This window comes from Eretmochelys imbricata, chromosome 25 (genome assembly GCF_965152235.1).
Source record: "Eretmochelys imbricata isolate rEreImb1 chromosome 25, rEreImb1.hap1, whole genome shotgun sequence".
Classification (NCBI taxonomy): Eukaryota; Metazoa; Chordata; order Testudines; family Cheloniidae; genus Eretmochelys; species Eretmochelys imbricata.
The window spans coordinates 16,454,685-16,469,567 of NC_135596.1; the positions used below are offsets into that span (position 1 = coordinate 16,454,685).

A 14,883-nucleotide genomic window follows, 5' to 3' on the forward strand; every position below is an offset into this window, starting at 1 on the left:
GCCTACAGAGCCCCCCCCCACAGCACGTAACCCCCCCACAGCCTACAGAGCCCCCCCCCACAGCACGTAACCCCCCCACAGCCTACAGAGCCCCCCCCCACAGCACGTAACCCCCCACAGCCTACAGAGCCCCCCCCCACAGCACGTAACCCCCCCACAGCCTACAGAGCCCCCCCCACTGCATGTAACCCCCCCACAGCCTACAGAGCCCCCCCCACAGCACGTAACCCCCCCACAGCCTACAGAGCCCCTCTCCACTGCATGTAACCCCCCCAGCCTACAGAGCCCCCCCACAGCATGTAACCCCCCCACAGCCTACAGAGCCCCCCTCCACTGCATGTAACCCCCCCCAGCCTACAGAGCCCCCCTCCACTGCATGTAACCCCCCCCAGCCTACAGAGCCCCCCTCCACTGCATGTAACCCCCCCCAGCCTACAGAGCCCCCCCCCACAGCGCCCCCCCGCCCCACGCAGCTCGCCCCCCCGCACCTCTTGGAGCGCTGCAGCAGGTCGCCCTGGCCGCGCTGGCCCCGGTAGCCGGGCGGCGCCGCGCCCCAGCAGCTCGGGTCCGACATCGCCGCCGGGCGCCGGCTCCGCTCCGGCCGGGCCCAGCCGGCACCAGAGCGCGGCGCGGCGCGGCGGGCCCAGCAGCCTCCCCGCGCGGGCCGCTCCCGCCCCGGGGCTGGGCCCGGCCGGTCAGAGCCCGCCCCCCCGCAGCGGAGCCCGCCCCCAGCCTCCCTGGAGCCCGCCCCCCCGGCTCCCTGGAGCCTACCTTCCCCCCCCGAAGCCCATCCGCCCCCCGAGCTCGGAGCCCCCCCCCCCGGCTCCCTGGAGCCTACCTCCCCCCACCCCCACCTCGAGCCCATCCCCCCCCCGAGCTCTGAGCCCCATCGGAGCCCCCCCCAGCCTCCCTAGAGCCTACTTCCCCCCCCCCCGAAGCCCATCCCCCCCACGAGCTCGGAGCCCCCACCCCCGGCTCCCTGGAGCCTACTTCCCCCCCCCAGCTCTGAGCCCCATCGGAGCCCCCCCCCACCTCCCTGGAGCCTACCTCCCCCCGCCGAAGCCCATCCCCCCCGAGCTCTGAGCCCCATCGGAGCCCCCCCCAGCCTCCCTGGAGCCTACCCCCCCCGAGCTCTGAGCCCCATCGGAGCCCGCCCCCCCCAGCCTCCCTGGAGCCTACCTCCCCCCACCCCCGCCTGGAGCCCCCCCCGAGCCTCCCGGAGCCTTCCTCCCCCAGCCCCCCGCCAGATCCTGTCCCCCCTGGAGCCAGCCAGCCTCCCTCCCCGCATCAGAGCCACCCCCACCCCCCGCCGCAGCCTGCCCCCCTCCGAGCCCGCCCAGAGCCTCCCTCCCACACCCCGCATCGGCCCCCTTCCTGCCCCCAGGCTGATCTAATGCCCCCTTCCTTTCCCAGCCCCCAGGTAACATGCTTGCCGCTCCAGCCACCCAGGAGGGGCTACACTGCCCCTGGGGCTGTGGAAGGGGGGTGCTGGCGAGTGGGGTCACTGGAGGCGCTGTCTGCGATCCCCGCACCCATCCTGCCCCACGGGCTGTAGACACCTTGCTGGGGTGTGTGCAGGGCCGGAGCAGTTGTCATGGTCACTGTGTGGCGTTTGGGTATTTCCTGCTGTCTAAGCCACATATAAATACAGACCTTTGTAGACGTACCATGGCAAAGCCAAGCAGAGCTCGTCACATCGGCCAGGCCCAGGCAGCAGCGGGGCCTAGTGGAAATCCACTGAAATCCCAGCAGGGTGCATTCAGATTTTACAGCCTCCATGCAGCTCCCCTGCACATCTCTGCCACAGAGCCCTGTGCAGCAAGGACCAGCAGACACCCTGCAAAAGAGGGCCCTTCCCGCCTGGCAGACAGACATTAATTCCAGACAAACTACCATGGGACAGGAAAACCGCCACAAGTGCAAAAAAGTCAAGCACTCCAGTTAGGAAACGGCAGAATGAAGACCGCCCGGGCAACCACGTGCTGCCTTCGAGGGCCAGATTTTCAAAAACACTCTATGCCTACTGTTCTCAGTGGGAGCTCCTGAAAATCTGGGCCCATTTGTGAATACTGGGCCCATCTGAAAATCCTGGCCCATTAGGGTGTGCCAACTCCCACTGAACCCAATGGAAGGCTTTCTAGCGGCTCCAAAGGGCCCTGGTCTATCACACAGAGCCCTATTTTCCACTAACCTTGTTCTCTAAAACAACTGACCAAAACTTCAAAAACCTTAAAACAAAAAATTCAACTTGAAGCAGAGTCCAAGCCTGGAAAATGTCAACTTAAACAGTTTGCTAAAGTTATAAGCAACTGAAAAAGGGTTAGAAAACTTAGAACAGGTCATGTTAAGGAACCTTAAGCACAGGTGTTTCTGCTGCCTTGCCTATAACATTCGTATCTCTACCGCTCAGTGTCCACCTCAGCCCCTCAGTGCAGGAGACATGATACAAACACAACCAAAATGTCATTTGAAGCATCATTGACCACAAACACATCAAAACAATCGAGGAATTGGAATCATCTCACCCACAGGAATTGCACGCAGCCTCAGCTGGCCCCAGCATGGGCCTGGATTTTAGCCAGTGAAGATACTTGGGAGAGAGAGAATTTAATCCCAATCTCCCTTTTTCCTCTCCTGAAAGTCCTAATTAATACTGAATCTGCGGCACCCCAGTTGTCTCCACAGCAACCGTCTGATGTAACACTCAACGCAGCAGGCAATCCCACAGGAGAAGCCGGCCCATCTGGGCCAACTGAAGGATCTTCAGCACTAAGGTAGGAGGAGGAGACCGAAAGTTACAAGAAAGTTAAACTGCTGTTTGCATAAATGTTCTGTTGTTTTGGGCTTGCCAGGGATGAAAAGCTTCCTTTAAGCACATGTCTGCTCAGTGAAGGAGGCATTAAGCAAAAGGGTTGTTGCGGGAACAGAACCCCAGAGCCACAGGAAAGCAATCCCCTCCACAGCGAGGGAACTGGGTTGGGCAAGAGCAGGAGGCTTTTCCGCTCTGTGGTCACATAGCGTGAGTGTCTTAACGTTGCAAAAATGTGCCTAGCTTCTTCCTTCCTTGGCAGAAGAGCTCCAGCCAGCACGTTACAGATTTTGCACATTCTTTTCTTAGGCCTGGTCTACACACAGCGTTTGTACCAGTCTGTGACTATGGCTAGAGGTGTGAGTTTCTACTGGAATAGAGATACTGGTGCAGTCCCTGTGTGGACACAGTTATGCCAGTAAAAAGGGGCTTATACTAGCATAGAGGGAATACGCTATCTGCACTAGGGAGCTGTTCTGCTTTACCTACACTGGCACGGTTAACGGGGTGCCACTTCTGTGTTTAGACAAGCCCTCCAGAAAGCTGTGAACTTCCCACTGCTCTTGTTGCAGTTCACCCGTGAGATGAATCACAATCCCCATGCAACAAGCCAAACTCAGCCCTGCTGGCAGAGATCAGTGTGACAGTGAAGCTTAGTGCCAAGCGAGTCTGGCTCTCCAGTTACGAGGCTTGTCCGTTCCAACCGTTCCCTTTTTACAATTAACACTTGTAGCCTCCAGTCTCTTCCTTTGTTACAGTTTAGCTCCTACACAACCAGGAGTTTAGTACCTAGAAATCTAAATTGAGAGAGAAACCTGGACCCAATCTCAGCTTTCTTATAGCTACAATAATGAGAAATCCACTTCTTGCCAATCCCACACAATATCGGTGTCTGAATAATCATGAATAATTATTAATAACTAATCATTAAGAGTGTCCAGTGCTTTTCAGCCAGACGGATCTCTCAGTGCATTTTACAAACCATGGACTGGACTCTGCAGCGTGACCCACATGCAGGGCTGAAGAAATGGGGAGAAAGGGGGACAACTGTATTGGAACCCCACACTTAGGAGGGCCCCCAAAATATCTGACTGTGGTGAAGATGAAAGTGGTTGCAGTGAACACGATGCACCAGGGCCCCAAATTTCTCCTGACGGGCTTGACCACATGGACAGACCCCATTGCTTGTCCACGGCCCCACTGGTGCTCTGAGCAAGCCCGAATCCACCTATGCCGACATCACTGCAGGATCAGGGCCTATAGGTATTACTTTTCCCCAGACTGACAAGCAGTTTCCTCCAGAACAGGACACAGCACCCGTTTAACAACACAGAGCAACACTACACAACTTTTCAGGACAGGAAATGAAGATGAATACCATAGCCAAGGAAAATGACACAGGGGATTTAGGGAGGCAGGAAGCAATTACTCATGCTGGAATTTACCCAGCACACAACAATTACCAAGAGTGCCTCTGAATCTTTAGGTTTCAGAGTAGCAGCCATGTTAGTCTGTATCAGCAAAAAGAAAAGGAGGACTTGTGGCACCTTAGAGACGAACCAATTTATTTGAAGTGAGCTGTAGCTCATGAAAGCTTATGCTCAAATAAATATGTTCGTCTCTAAGGTGCCACAAATCCTCCTTTTCTTTTTTCTGAGTGGCCAAGACCGCAGTTTACATCTTATCCCCAAAACAGCACCCCCACCAGCACTTTGCATGTTGGAGCATCTGTTCATGACTGCAGGAAAGGGAAATACACACTTGAACCTGGGTGCTTTGGAGGGTTCCATGCAAGTACTAACTAGGCCCAGCCCTGCTTCATTGGAGAGCTGACAAGATCACAGCAAAAGATAGTATGGGTGCAGCCTAATTAATGCAAACAATAAGAGACACAGTCATTAAAGCAAGGGCATTCTGAAGGCTGCCAAGACACCCATAGCTCAGCCACACTGTGTCTGTACAATGCAAGCCACCTCCCCCACCCAGTCATCACTATGCTTCCAGCAAGATCCTTTGTGCCAGAAGCACTGCGTCACCATGACAACTTCCTCTAGCTCACTCTTCCTGGTGCTGCAGTTAGAGCTGGAATGCACAAAGGAGCATCTGCAACTGACATGTTCCTAAGGGCCAGCAATGTGTTTTCCGCAGTCACACTGGGAAAGCATCGGATGGTTTTTATTAGTGGCGAACAACTAGGACATGATGATCTGACCAGCTTCCGGTTGGGAGATCCAAAACCATGCTCTGAAGTGCCCCTAGCCTCTGTTTGCTGGAAGCTGGGAATGGGTCACAGGGGATGGATCACTTGATGAGTCCCTGTTCTGTTCATTCCCTGTGAAGCTCCTGGCATTGCCACTGTTAGAAGACAGGATACTGGGCTATATGGACCTTTGGGCTGACCCAGTGTGGCCGTTCTTATGGCCTTCAGCTTGCCTTTTTTTTATGTATGTTGCCCAAGGGCTGGATTCAAGGAGGACAAAACTTTCAATTTCAATTAACTTCAATAACAATTAACTTAGGCTTGAATAGAGACTGGGAGTGGCTAAGTCGTTATGCAAGGTAACCTATTTCCCCTTGTTTTTTCCTACCCCCCCACCCCACCGTTCCTCAGACGTTCTTGTTAAACCCTGGATTTGTGCTGGAAATGGCCCACCTTGATTATCATACACATTGTAAGGAGAGTGATCACTTTAGATAAGCTATTACCAGCAGGAGAGTGGGGTGGGGGGAGAGAAAACCTTTTGAAGTGATAAACACCCATTTTTTCATGGTCTGTGTGTATAAAATATCCTCACTGCATTTTCCACTGAATGCATCCGACGAAGTGAGCTGTAGCTCACAAAAGCTTATGCTCAAATAAATTGGTTAATCTCTAAGATGCCACAAGTCCTCCTTTTCTTTTTGCAAAAACCTTCAAAGTAAATTTCCAACCACCACTCTTTCCCCTGCAATAAGGTAGCTAGAGGATCAAGTACTGTACCTGGATTAAATTGCACCTAGAAAAGGGAGTCCTCCCACACTGTGAAAACATGGCTCCTAAGCCTTATCTACACTGGGGAGATTTTGCAAGAATCTCCCACCATTGCTAACACCTGTTCATGTCCCTCAGAAGATTCTACATAACCAGCCAGAGTTTTAAGCACCATATAATCTAGCCCTACTCAGAGCCATCCACACTGGGCTCCCAGGCAGCTGTGCGAACATTTGTGGCACTGAGTTGGCTTTAGCAATCTTCACAGAATTTCCCTAGCGTAGACATGTCTAGAGCCTGCCCTTCCGCAGCCCAGGCCAACCCTTGCTAAACACGGCCCCGCCTTTGTGCAGAAAGCAAGTGGCTATTTTATCGTCATGCCCAGAAAGTTCCTTTTTGTATGCAAAATAAATGTCCTTCCTGAGACCCATGAATCTGATGATTACAGTGGAGGTCAGAAAAAAGAAAAAAGATTTGTAGGCTTGCTGTTTTCCCACGGCCAGAGAGACCAGACAGATTCCATGCCTCAGCCATTCATGCCCTGCAAAGTGCAGTTTAGACGACTCTTGCTGTATTTATGATTAAACTGGTTGCTGACTGGCTGGCGGGGTCATTTTGTTTCTAGACTTATCATCAGAGACCTCCTGTACTCACCCTGTCTTGTACAGCCACTTCTGGGCACAGTATCACATACTTGTTGTGGTGGAGAATTCTCTCAGGCATTTATATTCATCAAGAGAGATCTCTGTAACATTGGAAAGCCTGCAACAGGGAAAGGAAAAACCTAGAGATATAATCCCCCGATGTTTTAATTCCTCTCCTGGCTTGATTAGTAGGGCAGGTGCTAAGTGATCACAAGTGTAAATTGCTTGTTATCACCTTTTCAGAAAGTGTACAACAGCTGCCTGAAAAGCACAGTCTAAAGCCTTTTAAACGGCAACTGTCAAACCAAAACATTGCAGCAAACAGGGCAAGTATCTGGAAAGTGTGAACAGGAGCAGTTAAGTGTCAGAGGTTCTCTAGAGAGCTTCTAGCATGGTTTGAATCTCTGTAGGCACAGAGGCCATGTCTACACTACAAAAATTAAATTGACCTATTTTATGTCATCATACAGCCGCCACAGCAATTACATTACTTGTGTGCGTCTACACTTTGCTCCTTGCATCGGCAGAGCATGTCCTCACCAGCAGCGCTTGCACCAGTCGGTGCGGGGCATTGTGGGACAGCTGCTGAAAGCCAGCAACAGTCAATGTAAGCAATGCAGTGTCTACATTCTCACCATGTTGCCCTAACTACATCGACATTGACTCTACACCTCTCATGGAGGTGGAGTTCTTAAGTCAATGTAGCAGGCAAGTTTTGTTGGTGGGAGAGAAATTTTGGTGTAGTCATTTAAAGAGTTAGGTCGACATAAGCTGCCTTCCATCTACCTAATTCTGCAGCGTAGAGCAGGGCAGAGACTTTAAAGGGAGTTCTCTCTGGCCATGAAAGGTCAGGCTCGTGGCCTGAAACACTGAAGAATCATTCTGGAACTACTATCTTGCTTGCAGATTACCTAGGCCAAATTTTCTGTCTGAGTAAACAGGTGCAACCCCACCGATTTAAGATAATTTGGTCCCATAATCCTACCTGTATAAGAATGAAACCAAACAGGCCTAAGAACTAAACATCAGCAACAAAATCCTCAAAAACAAGCACCTGCCACCCCAGGATTCTATTCCTATAGAAGTTTCACTCAGGAAAGCGACACTTTTTGCCTTCTTCAGCAGCATGGGGAATAGGTCACTTGCAGGTTTGAACTAGTGTAAATGGTGGATTTTCTGTAACTTCAAGTCTTTAACCATGATTTGAGGACTTCAGGAACTCGGCCAGGGGTTAGGGGTCTATTGCAGGGGTGGGTGGGTGAGGTTCCGTGGCTGCAATGTGTGGGGGGTCAGACTAGCTGATCACGATGGTCCCCTCTGACCGTAAGTCTGTGAGTCCCCACCTCCCTGCAGTGTATTCTGAAATTGGAGAGATATTGAATGCACACATCTGTCCCCAACTGCGACCGACATCTGGAATGAGCTTTGCGGCACTGCAGCATCTCCCCAGTGTGGTTTGGTTTAGTGCATCTTTTCCCCTCTGGAAAGAACAATAACTACGGGAGAAAGAACCTGCATAATTCTGGGCCATGATGAAGCAGAATCAAACTCTCTAGCGGGATAATTAAGCTCAGCAGAGAAGAGGTGATTCTTAGTTTGACTGTTTCTGTGCAGTTACCTCAATGAATTCCTTCTCTATAATATGGCAGCTCATCCCTTTAGACCTTGGTGCCCCTACTGCCAGCTTACTAATGGAGAAATACAAACCACTTAGAAGCTCACAGTCAATCGACCAGCCACCAGCACCCCAGGGTCTCTCCTGGGTTCAGCTTGGGGGAGGCTTCGAATTTTTCTTTCTTAGGATGTTCTGAGGGCTCCCTGCACTCCCAGACCTGCTCTTCCCAAGAGAAGTGTCAGTCCACAGCTGGGGGGTTGGATTTACAGGTTGGGAGACTCCTCCAGGAGGAAAATGGCAAGTCAATTCCCAGCTCCCCAGATAGATGCTGGGTGGTGCAAGCCAGCAGAACTCCCTCTGCTGGACCATGAGAGAGCAAAGCATTATGGACCCCCCACCTTTGCGCATGTAAAAATGCACCCAACCAAAAAAAGTCTCTAGCCTCTGGTTTATCAGCACCATATGCTGGGCTGGTTGGCGCATACATGGGGTCTGCACAGCCACACACACACGCAGTCATGGCACACACAAGCACAAATAAACACACAGAGCAAACTGACTGCGCTCAATACGCACTCAAGTCTAATTCATGGGAGAGGAAGGAATCGAAGGGTTCCAGAACCGGGCTAACATCCTGGTGAGAAGAAACATGAGCCTTTCGGCTGATGCCCTTGTGACATGGCATGCCTTGTGCCACTCAGACCCTCTTCGCAGGTTAGTGCCACTGGCTCCAGGTACCTGCCCCTGTAATGTAGGAGAGTCGCCTTTTGGGAGGGGCTTCAGAGCCCTGGTCCTAATGCCAAGGCAGTGAACCAGGCCCTTGGGCTGATCTCAGAGAATACAGATTTGGGGATCACAATAGGTTTGTCTGGAAAAGGATAACACCAAGTGTAACAGATACACACATGCAGCCTCCTGGTGCAGACCAGCCATTCACTAAGGCCTGCCCCGGGCCAGCACCCCACACTCCATCCAGTGTGTGCAGGATCCAGGGTCCTACCCACCTCACCACCACAGCTACACCTTCTGGATCTTGTGTCTCTCCGTGCCCCTCCTCCCGCACTCTGTTCACTCAGCAATCACCATCACTGGGGCAGGAGCAGGCTTCATCTGGATCAGCCTCCCTACGTCTCTGATCCCCAGCAGATCTCAGCCGAACACAGCCCCATTCTCTCTGGCCCTGCCCCAAACCTCTCTCCCTCTTTCCCACCTGTCCTTAGTTAGACCCGGTAAACGCATCAATTCAGCAAAGCACTTTGGGATAGGGTGTGTGCACCAGGATGCACAGAATAAAGCCACACGCACACACAGAGCAGAGCGTGCACACGTACACAGTGTTCCCGTTAGCTGTAAACAAGTACCCAGCGCAGCTGTAAGGTTTTGAGACCCTCGTCTCTGCTGCCACCAGATCTGACCTCATGAGAAACATGGATCTTCGGCCTGCCCAGGACGCTGTCCTTCTCATTCCCAGCCTGATGCTCAGTGAGGAAAGTGCCTCTTTATGAGACTGCAAAGGAAAAACGCAGCCTCTCAAGCCCTGAGCCTGCAAGCTCCCTGTGCTGAGGGGTACCCTTCCCACCACTGGCCATTCCCTGCTTCTCCGCCCTTTTTGGCCACCCTGAAACCAGAGAACTTTCAATCCCAGAAAACAGGGACCCGAGGGCAGGGCAGCCCATGGCCAGAGGCTCAGTCTCAGGTTCGCCCGAGTTGGCCATGCTGACATTACGGCATGCTGCCTCAGCCCCTCCGCCGCGCCGCTGACTGGGAGCCGCTGGAGGTAAGCCCCCGCCCAAGCCCCTGCCCTGAGCCAGAGGCCCCTCCTGCACCCCAAAACCCTCATCCCCGGCCCCACCCCAGAGCCCACACCCTCAGGCCAGAGCCCTCACACCCTCCTGCACCCCAACCCCTTGTCCCGACTCTGAGCCCCCCCAAACCTCTCATTCCCAGCCCTACCCCACAGCCCTCACCCCAACCCCCTGCCCCAGCGCAGAACCTCCTCCCACACCCTGAATCCCTCCTCCCCAGCCCCACCCCAGAGCCCTCACCCCCTGCCACAACCTGCTGCCCCCTCCCACACTCCAAATTCTTCGGCCCCAGCCTGGAGCCCCCTCCTGCACCCCAAGCCCCTCCTCCCCAACCCCACCCCAGAGCCCTTACCCTCTCCCGCATCCCAACCCACTACCTCAGCCCAGAGCCCTCTCCCGCACTCTGAACTCCTAAATTCTGGCCCCACCCCAGAGCTGGCCCCCCCAGCCGAAGCCCTCACACGCTCCTGCACCCCTACCCCAGCCCAGTGAAAGTGAGTGAAGGTGGGGGAGAGCAAGACAGCGAGGGAGGGGGAATGCAGTGGGCAGTGGGCGGGGCCTCATGCAAGGGGCGGGGCCTCAGGGAAAGGGGCAGGGCTAGGGTGTTCGGTTTTGTGTGATTAGAGAATTGGCAACCCTAGCCCCTCCCTGGGGGCTGTGAGCTGTGGGGGGGCGGGCGCGAGACACAGCGGGCACTGACATGTTCCCAACTCCCACGGAGCCCCTGCCGGCTCAGACGAAGGAGCTGCCGCCAGACAGCGCGAACCCCCAGCCTTCCCTGGGGCGCAAGGCCACTGGGAAGGGAACTTGGCTCCAGAAAATGCCCCCTGCAGCCTGGGGGCGAGCACGACGCCACTGGCTTAGCCACAGGCCCTTGGCCTGGTGCAGTGGGGCCCTGGAGTGCCTGAAAACCACTGGGAACCATGGGGCCCACATGTGCGGCCCCCCACTGAGCAGTGCCAGCCTCCTCCAGCCAAGCCAGAGAAAGCAAACAGCTGGGAAACTGCCCAAGTTTTGGGTGCATCCTCCCTGCTGCCATGACAGCTCTGCAGTACCCAGGTCACGTTCTGCCCTCTCCACACAAGGCTGCGTCCTGCGGGGCAAACAGACACATTGGCATCGAGAGGAGCTGCCTAGCGTCTCCCCACACCCTGCTCCCTGAGTCCCTGCCACCAGAAATGCCCTCACCCCCTCTGCTGCTGGGCACGCTTTGGGAGAGGCATCTCAGGGAGCCATGGGCACAGTTACAGAGACACACAGAGGGTACAATTCCCCGCTGTCACATACGTGCCTGTCCGGCTAATGGCAGACGGGGTCCGACTGCTCTCAGATCCAGCTGGTCTCTCTCCAGCACACAGCCACGCGGTCAGAAGGAGCCTGGCTCTGGATCTGCTTGGATGTGTGTGGGGCAGGCAGAACCTGCCCCTCCAGCTGGAGTCCAGCATTAATGCCCCATTGCAGATGGAGCAGGAGCCGAGTGGGAATTAACCTGTCAGACAAAACCCTTCCCATTGCCCCATTAACGGTCGCTCCCCGCTGGAACCAGAGACAAGGGGAAGAGGCGAACTAATAGCCCGTAATGCTGAGACCCTGCGCCAGCCCGATGCACACAGCTGCCCCCCCCCAGCCCAATCCAATCCACACAGCCGAGAGCGGGGCCCCCCAGTCTGACCCACAGGGCCAGCCCCTCCCAGCCTGGCCCAACCCACACAGCCGAGAGCCAACCCCCCCACAGAGATACCCCGGCCCCCAGCCTGGAGAGACCCAATCCACACGGCCATGAGCAAAGCCAGGCCACTCAGGACCCGCAGCCCGACCCGCAGAGCGTCAGAGACAGGAGTGCTCAGAGCGGGGGAATGGCTGGAGAAGGCAGCCGTGCAGCCTGTCCCCCATGAGAGAGATGCAGAGACTGGGCTGGGAGGCTGCCTGCTCGGGGTTAAAGGTGCTGGCACTCGGGCACTGGCCCCGTTTCATACCAAGAGAAACAAGGTCACCTGCCACCAGCGTGGATGGCACCCAGTCCAGGCGAGGCCCCTCGCACCCGAGCCCTGCGGTGCCCGGTCCTGACAGGCAGTGCTAGGAAACTCCTGCAGCTCCACACGTTATCCGGCAGGAGGAGCATGGGCCATACGCTGCGTCATGACTCCAGCTGCAGGCTTCCAAGCCACCCTCCCCATCCCCATCCCCCTCGCTGTCACCGCCCCGTCCAGCTGTTTGAGGGGAGGGGCAGTTTAATTGCCCAGTGACAGTGGGGTGCAGCAAGGCACTGAGCCCCGCACTGACCCAGACGATCCCGGGTATAACACAGTGGGTTTCTTGGCTGGACCCCCTTGACTCACTCTCCCCCACCCCCCTGGGGCCATTCACGAGCAGCCTCAGCCAGAAGGTTCAGGCCCCTTTGGGGGCCCAAGTGCAGAGGAGGGATGGGCGCTTTCCCCCGGCTGTTCTGGTGTGGCTGGAGCGGTCTCCCCCCCGGTACAAGGGATGTTGCGTGGCAGAGCACGGCCCACGGCAGCACTCAGACGCGCCTGGCCCTAGAGCAGGGCAGCAGGTGCGTTCAGCACTGCAGCAGGAACCTCCCTTGCCTGTCCTGCCCAGGAGGGTTTCGATCTGCACCATCTGCCCCGTGCAAAGGGTGGGGCCGCTGCCACCCAGGGGCTCCCGCTCAGAACTGCCACCAGAGGGTTTACAGCCTGCTGCATTCCCCAGAGCGCCCCCAGGGCTGCTTCCTTTTCCCGTCCTCCCTGACAGCTCTGTCCCAGCCCCAGCTGTGCTGGGTGGTGCTAGGGGACCGCAGGGTCTTACCTCCAGGGATGCAGGGTTAGTAACGGGCTGCAGGGGCTGCAGGGACTGCAGGGGCTGAGCAGGGTCGGGCTCTGGCTACTTGGAGACAAACTGTAAAGCAAGATGCACCAGACCAGTGTGAATTCAAATGCCCACCCCCTCCAGCGCCTCATGCACCCTAGCGCTGGCCAGCAGCGACACAAGGCCACACTCCTCCAGGCTGCACAGACCCTCCAGTGGGGCTTCTATGGGGTGTCTTGAGGGTCAGGTTTGAGAGGCCCCTTGGGGCGTGGGGCTGGACTACGAGGAGGCTAAGGAGAGGGGAGCACCAGCACAACTGTTTATGTGCAAGAGGTCCAGAACTGGAATTGCAGGGGACTGCGGGTCAGGAGTGAGGGGCACGGGCAGAGCGGGGTGGGGGGAGCCCAGGGCTGGGGAAGCAGGGGCTGCGGGTCGGGAGCGAGGGGCATGGGCGGAGCTGGGGGGAGCCCAGGGCTGGGGAAGCAGAGGGCTGCGGGTCGGGAGCAAGGGGCACGGGCAGAGCGGGGTGGGGGGAGCCCAAGGCTGGGGAAGCAGGGGGCTGCGGGTCGGGAAGGAGGGGCACGGGCAGAGCGGGGTGGGGGGAGCCCAGGGCTGGGGAAGCAGGGGGCTGCGGGTCGGGAGCGAGGGGCACGGGCAGAGCGGGGTGGGGGGAGCCCAGGGCTGGGGAAGCAGGGGGCTGCGGGTCGGGAAGGAGGGGCACGGGCAGAGCAGGGTGGGGGGAGCCCAGGGCTGGGGAAGCAGGGGCTGCGGGTCGGGAGCGAGGGGCACGGGCAGAGCAGGGTGGGGGGAGCCCAGGGCTGGGGAAGCAGGGGGCTGCGGGTCGGGAGCGAGGGGCATGGGCAGAGCGGGGTGGGGGGAGCCCAGGGCTGGGGAAGCAGGGGGCTGCGGGTCGGGAGCGAGGGGCACGGGCAGAGCGGGGTGGGGGGAGCCCAGGGCTGGGGAAGCAGGGGGCTGCGGGTCGGGAGCGAGGGGCACGGGCAGAGCGGGGTGGGGGGAGCCCAGGGCTGGGGAAGCAGGGGGCTGCGGGTCGGGAAGGAGGGGCACGGGCAGAGCGGGGTGGGGGGAGCCCAGGGCTGGGGAAGCAGGGGCTGCGGGTCGGGAAGGAGGGGCATGGGCAGAGCGGGGTGGGGGGAGCCCAGGGCTGGGGAAGCAGGGGGCTGCGGGTCGGGAGCGAGGGGCACGGGCAGAGCGGGGTGGGGGGAGCCCAGGGCTGGGGAAGCAGGGGGCTGCGGGTCGGGAGCGAGGGGCACGGGCAGAGCGGGGTGGGGGGAGCCCAGGGCTGGGGAAGCAGAGGGCTGCGGGTCGGGAGCGAGGGGCACGGGCAGAGCGGAGTAGGGGGGAGCCCAGGGCTGGGGAAGCAGGGGGCTGCGGGTCGGGAGCGAGGGGCACGGGCAGAGCGGAGTAGGGGGGAGCCCAGGGCTGGGGAAGCAGGGGGCTGCGGGTCGGGAGCGAGGGGCACGGGCAGAGCGGGGTGGGGGGAGCCCAGGGCTGGGGAAGCAGGGGGCTGCGGGTCGGGAGCGAGGGGCACGGGCAGAGCGGGGTGGGGGGAGCCCAGGGCTGGGGAAGCAGGGGGCTGCGGGTCGGGAGCGAGGGGCACGGGCAGAGCGGGGTGGGGGGAGCCCAGGGCTGGGGAAGCAGGGGGCTGCGGGTCGGGAGCGAGGGGCACGGGCAGAGCGGGGTGGGGGGAGCCCAGGGCTGGGGAAGCAGGGGTTGCGGGTCGGGAAGGAGGGGCACGGGCAGAGCGGGGTGGGGGGAGCCCAGGGCTGGGGAAGCAGGGGGCTGCGGGTCGGGAGCGAGGGGCACGGGCAGAGCGGGGTGGGGGGAGCCCAGGGCTGGGGAAGCAGGGGCTGCGGGTCGGGAAGGAGGGGCACCGGAACGGGTCCCCCTCCCCGCGCCGGGCTCCAGCCAGGCCCCGGCGGACCCGCGCAGACAAGCGCGCCCTGCCCCCGGCTCTCCCTGGGGAAGGGTCCGCGGCCCCTGCGCTCTCCCGGCCGGGAACAGACGGTCCCGCCGCGCAGGGGGCAGCCCGGGGACCCGTCGGACCGCGCAGCCCCCCCGCAGCGCAGCCCCGCCCCGCACCCTGCGCGCCCCGGACTCACTCCAAGGTCAGAGACGGGATTTTCAGCCGGTCCCTCCGCGATTTCATGGCTGGGGGCGGCCGCGCCGCCCCGCCCGGCCCGGTTCCCAGCAGCGCAGCGGCCGGCACCAGGCGC

At 58.5% G+C, this 14,883-nt stretch overlaps 1 protein-coding gene across 3 annotated transcripts in view; it reads right to left on the reverse strand.

Moving 5' to 3' along the window:
• Positions 1 to 14,816, reverse strand: part of MAST3 (microtubule associated serine/threonine kinase 3) — a 59,914-nt gene extending 45,098 nt beyond the window's left edge. For 2 of the 3 annotated variants that reach the window (XM_077841910.1, XM_077841909.1), the window contains exons 1-2: positions 14,770 to 14,816; positions 12,650 to 12,739 (exon numbers count right to left, since the gene is read on the reverse strand). In XM_077841910.1, the coding sequence (XP_077698036.1) occupies positions 12,650 to 12,739; positions 14,770 to 14,816 (137 nt within the window). Of the gene's footprint in view, positions 1 to 488; positions 607 to 12,649; positions 12,740 to 14,769 lie in introns of those variants that run through there. The other variant, XM_077841911.1, reaches the window with a different exon arrangement.
• Between the last annotated feature and the right edge of the window lie 67 nt (positions 14,817 to 14,883).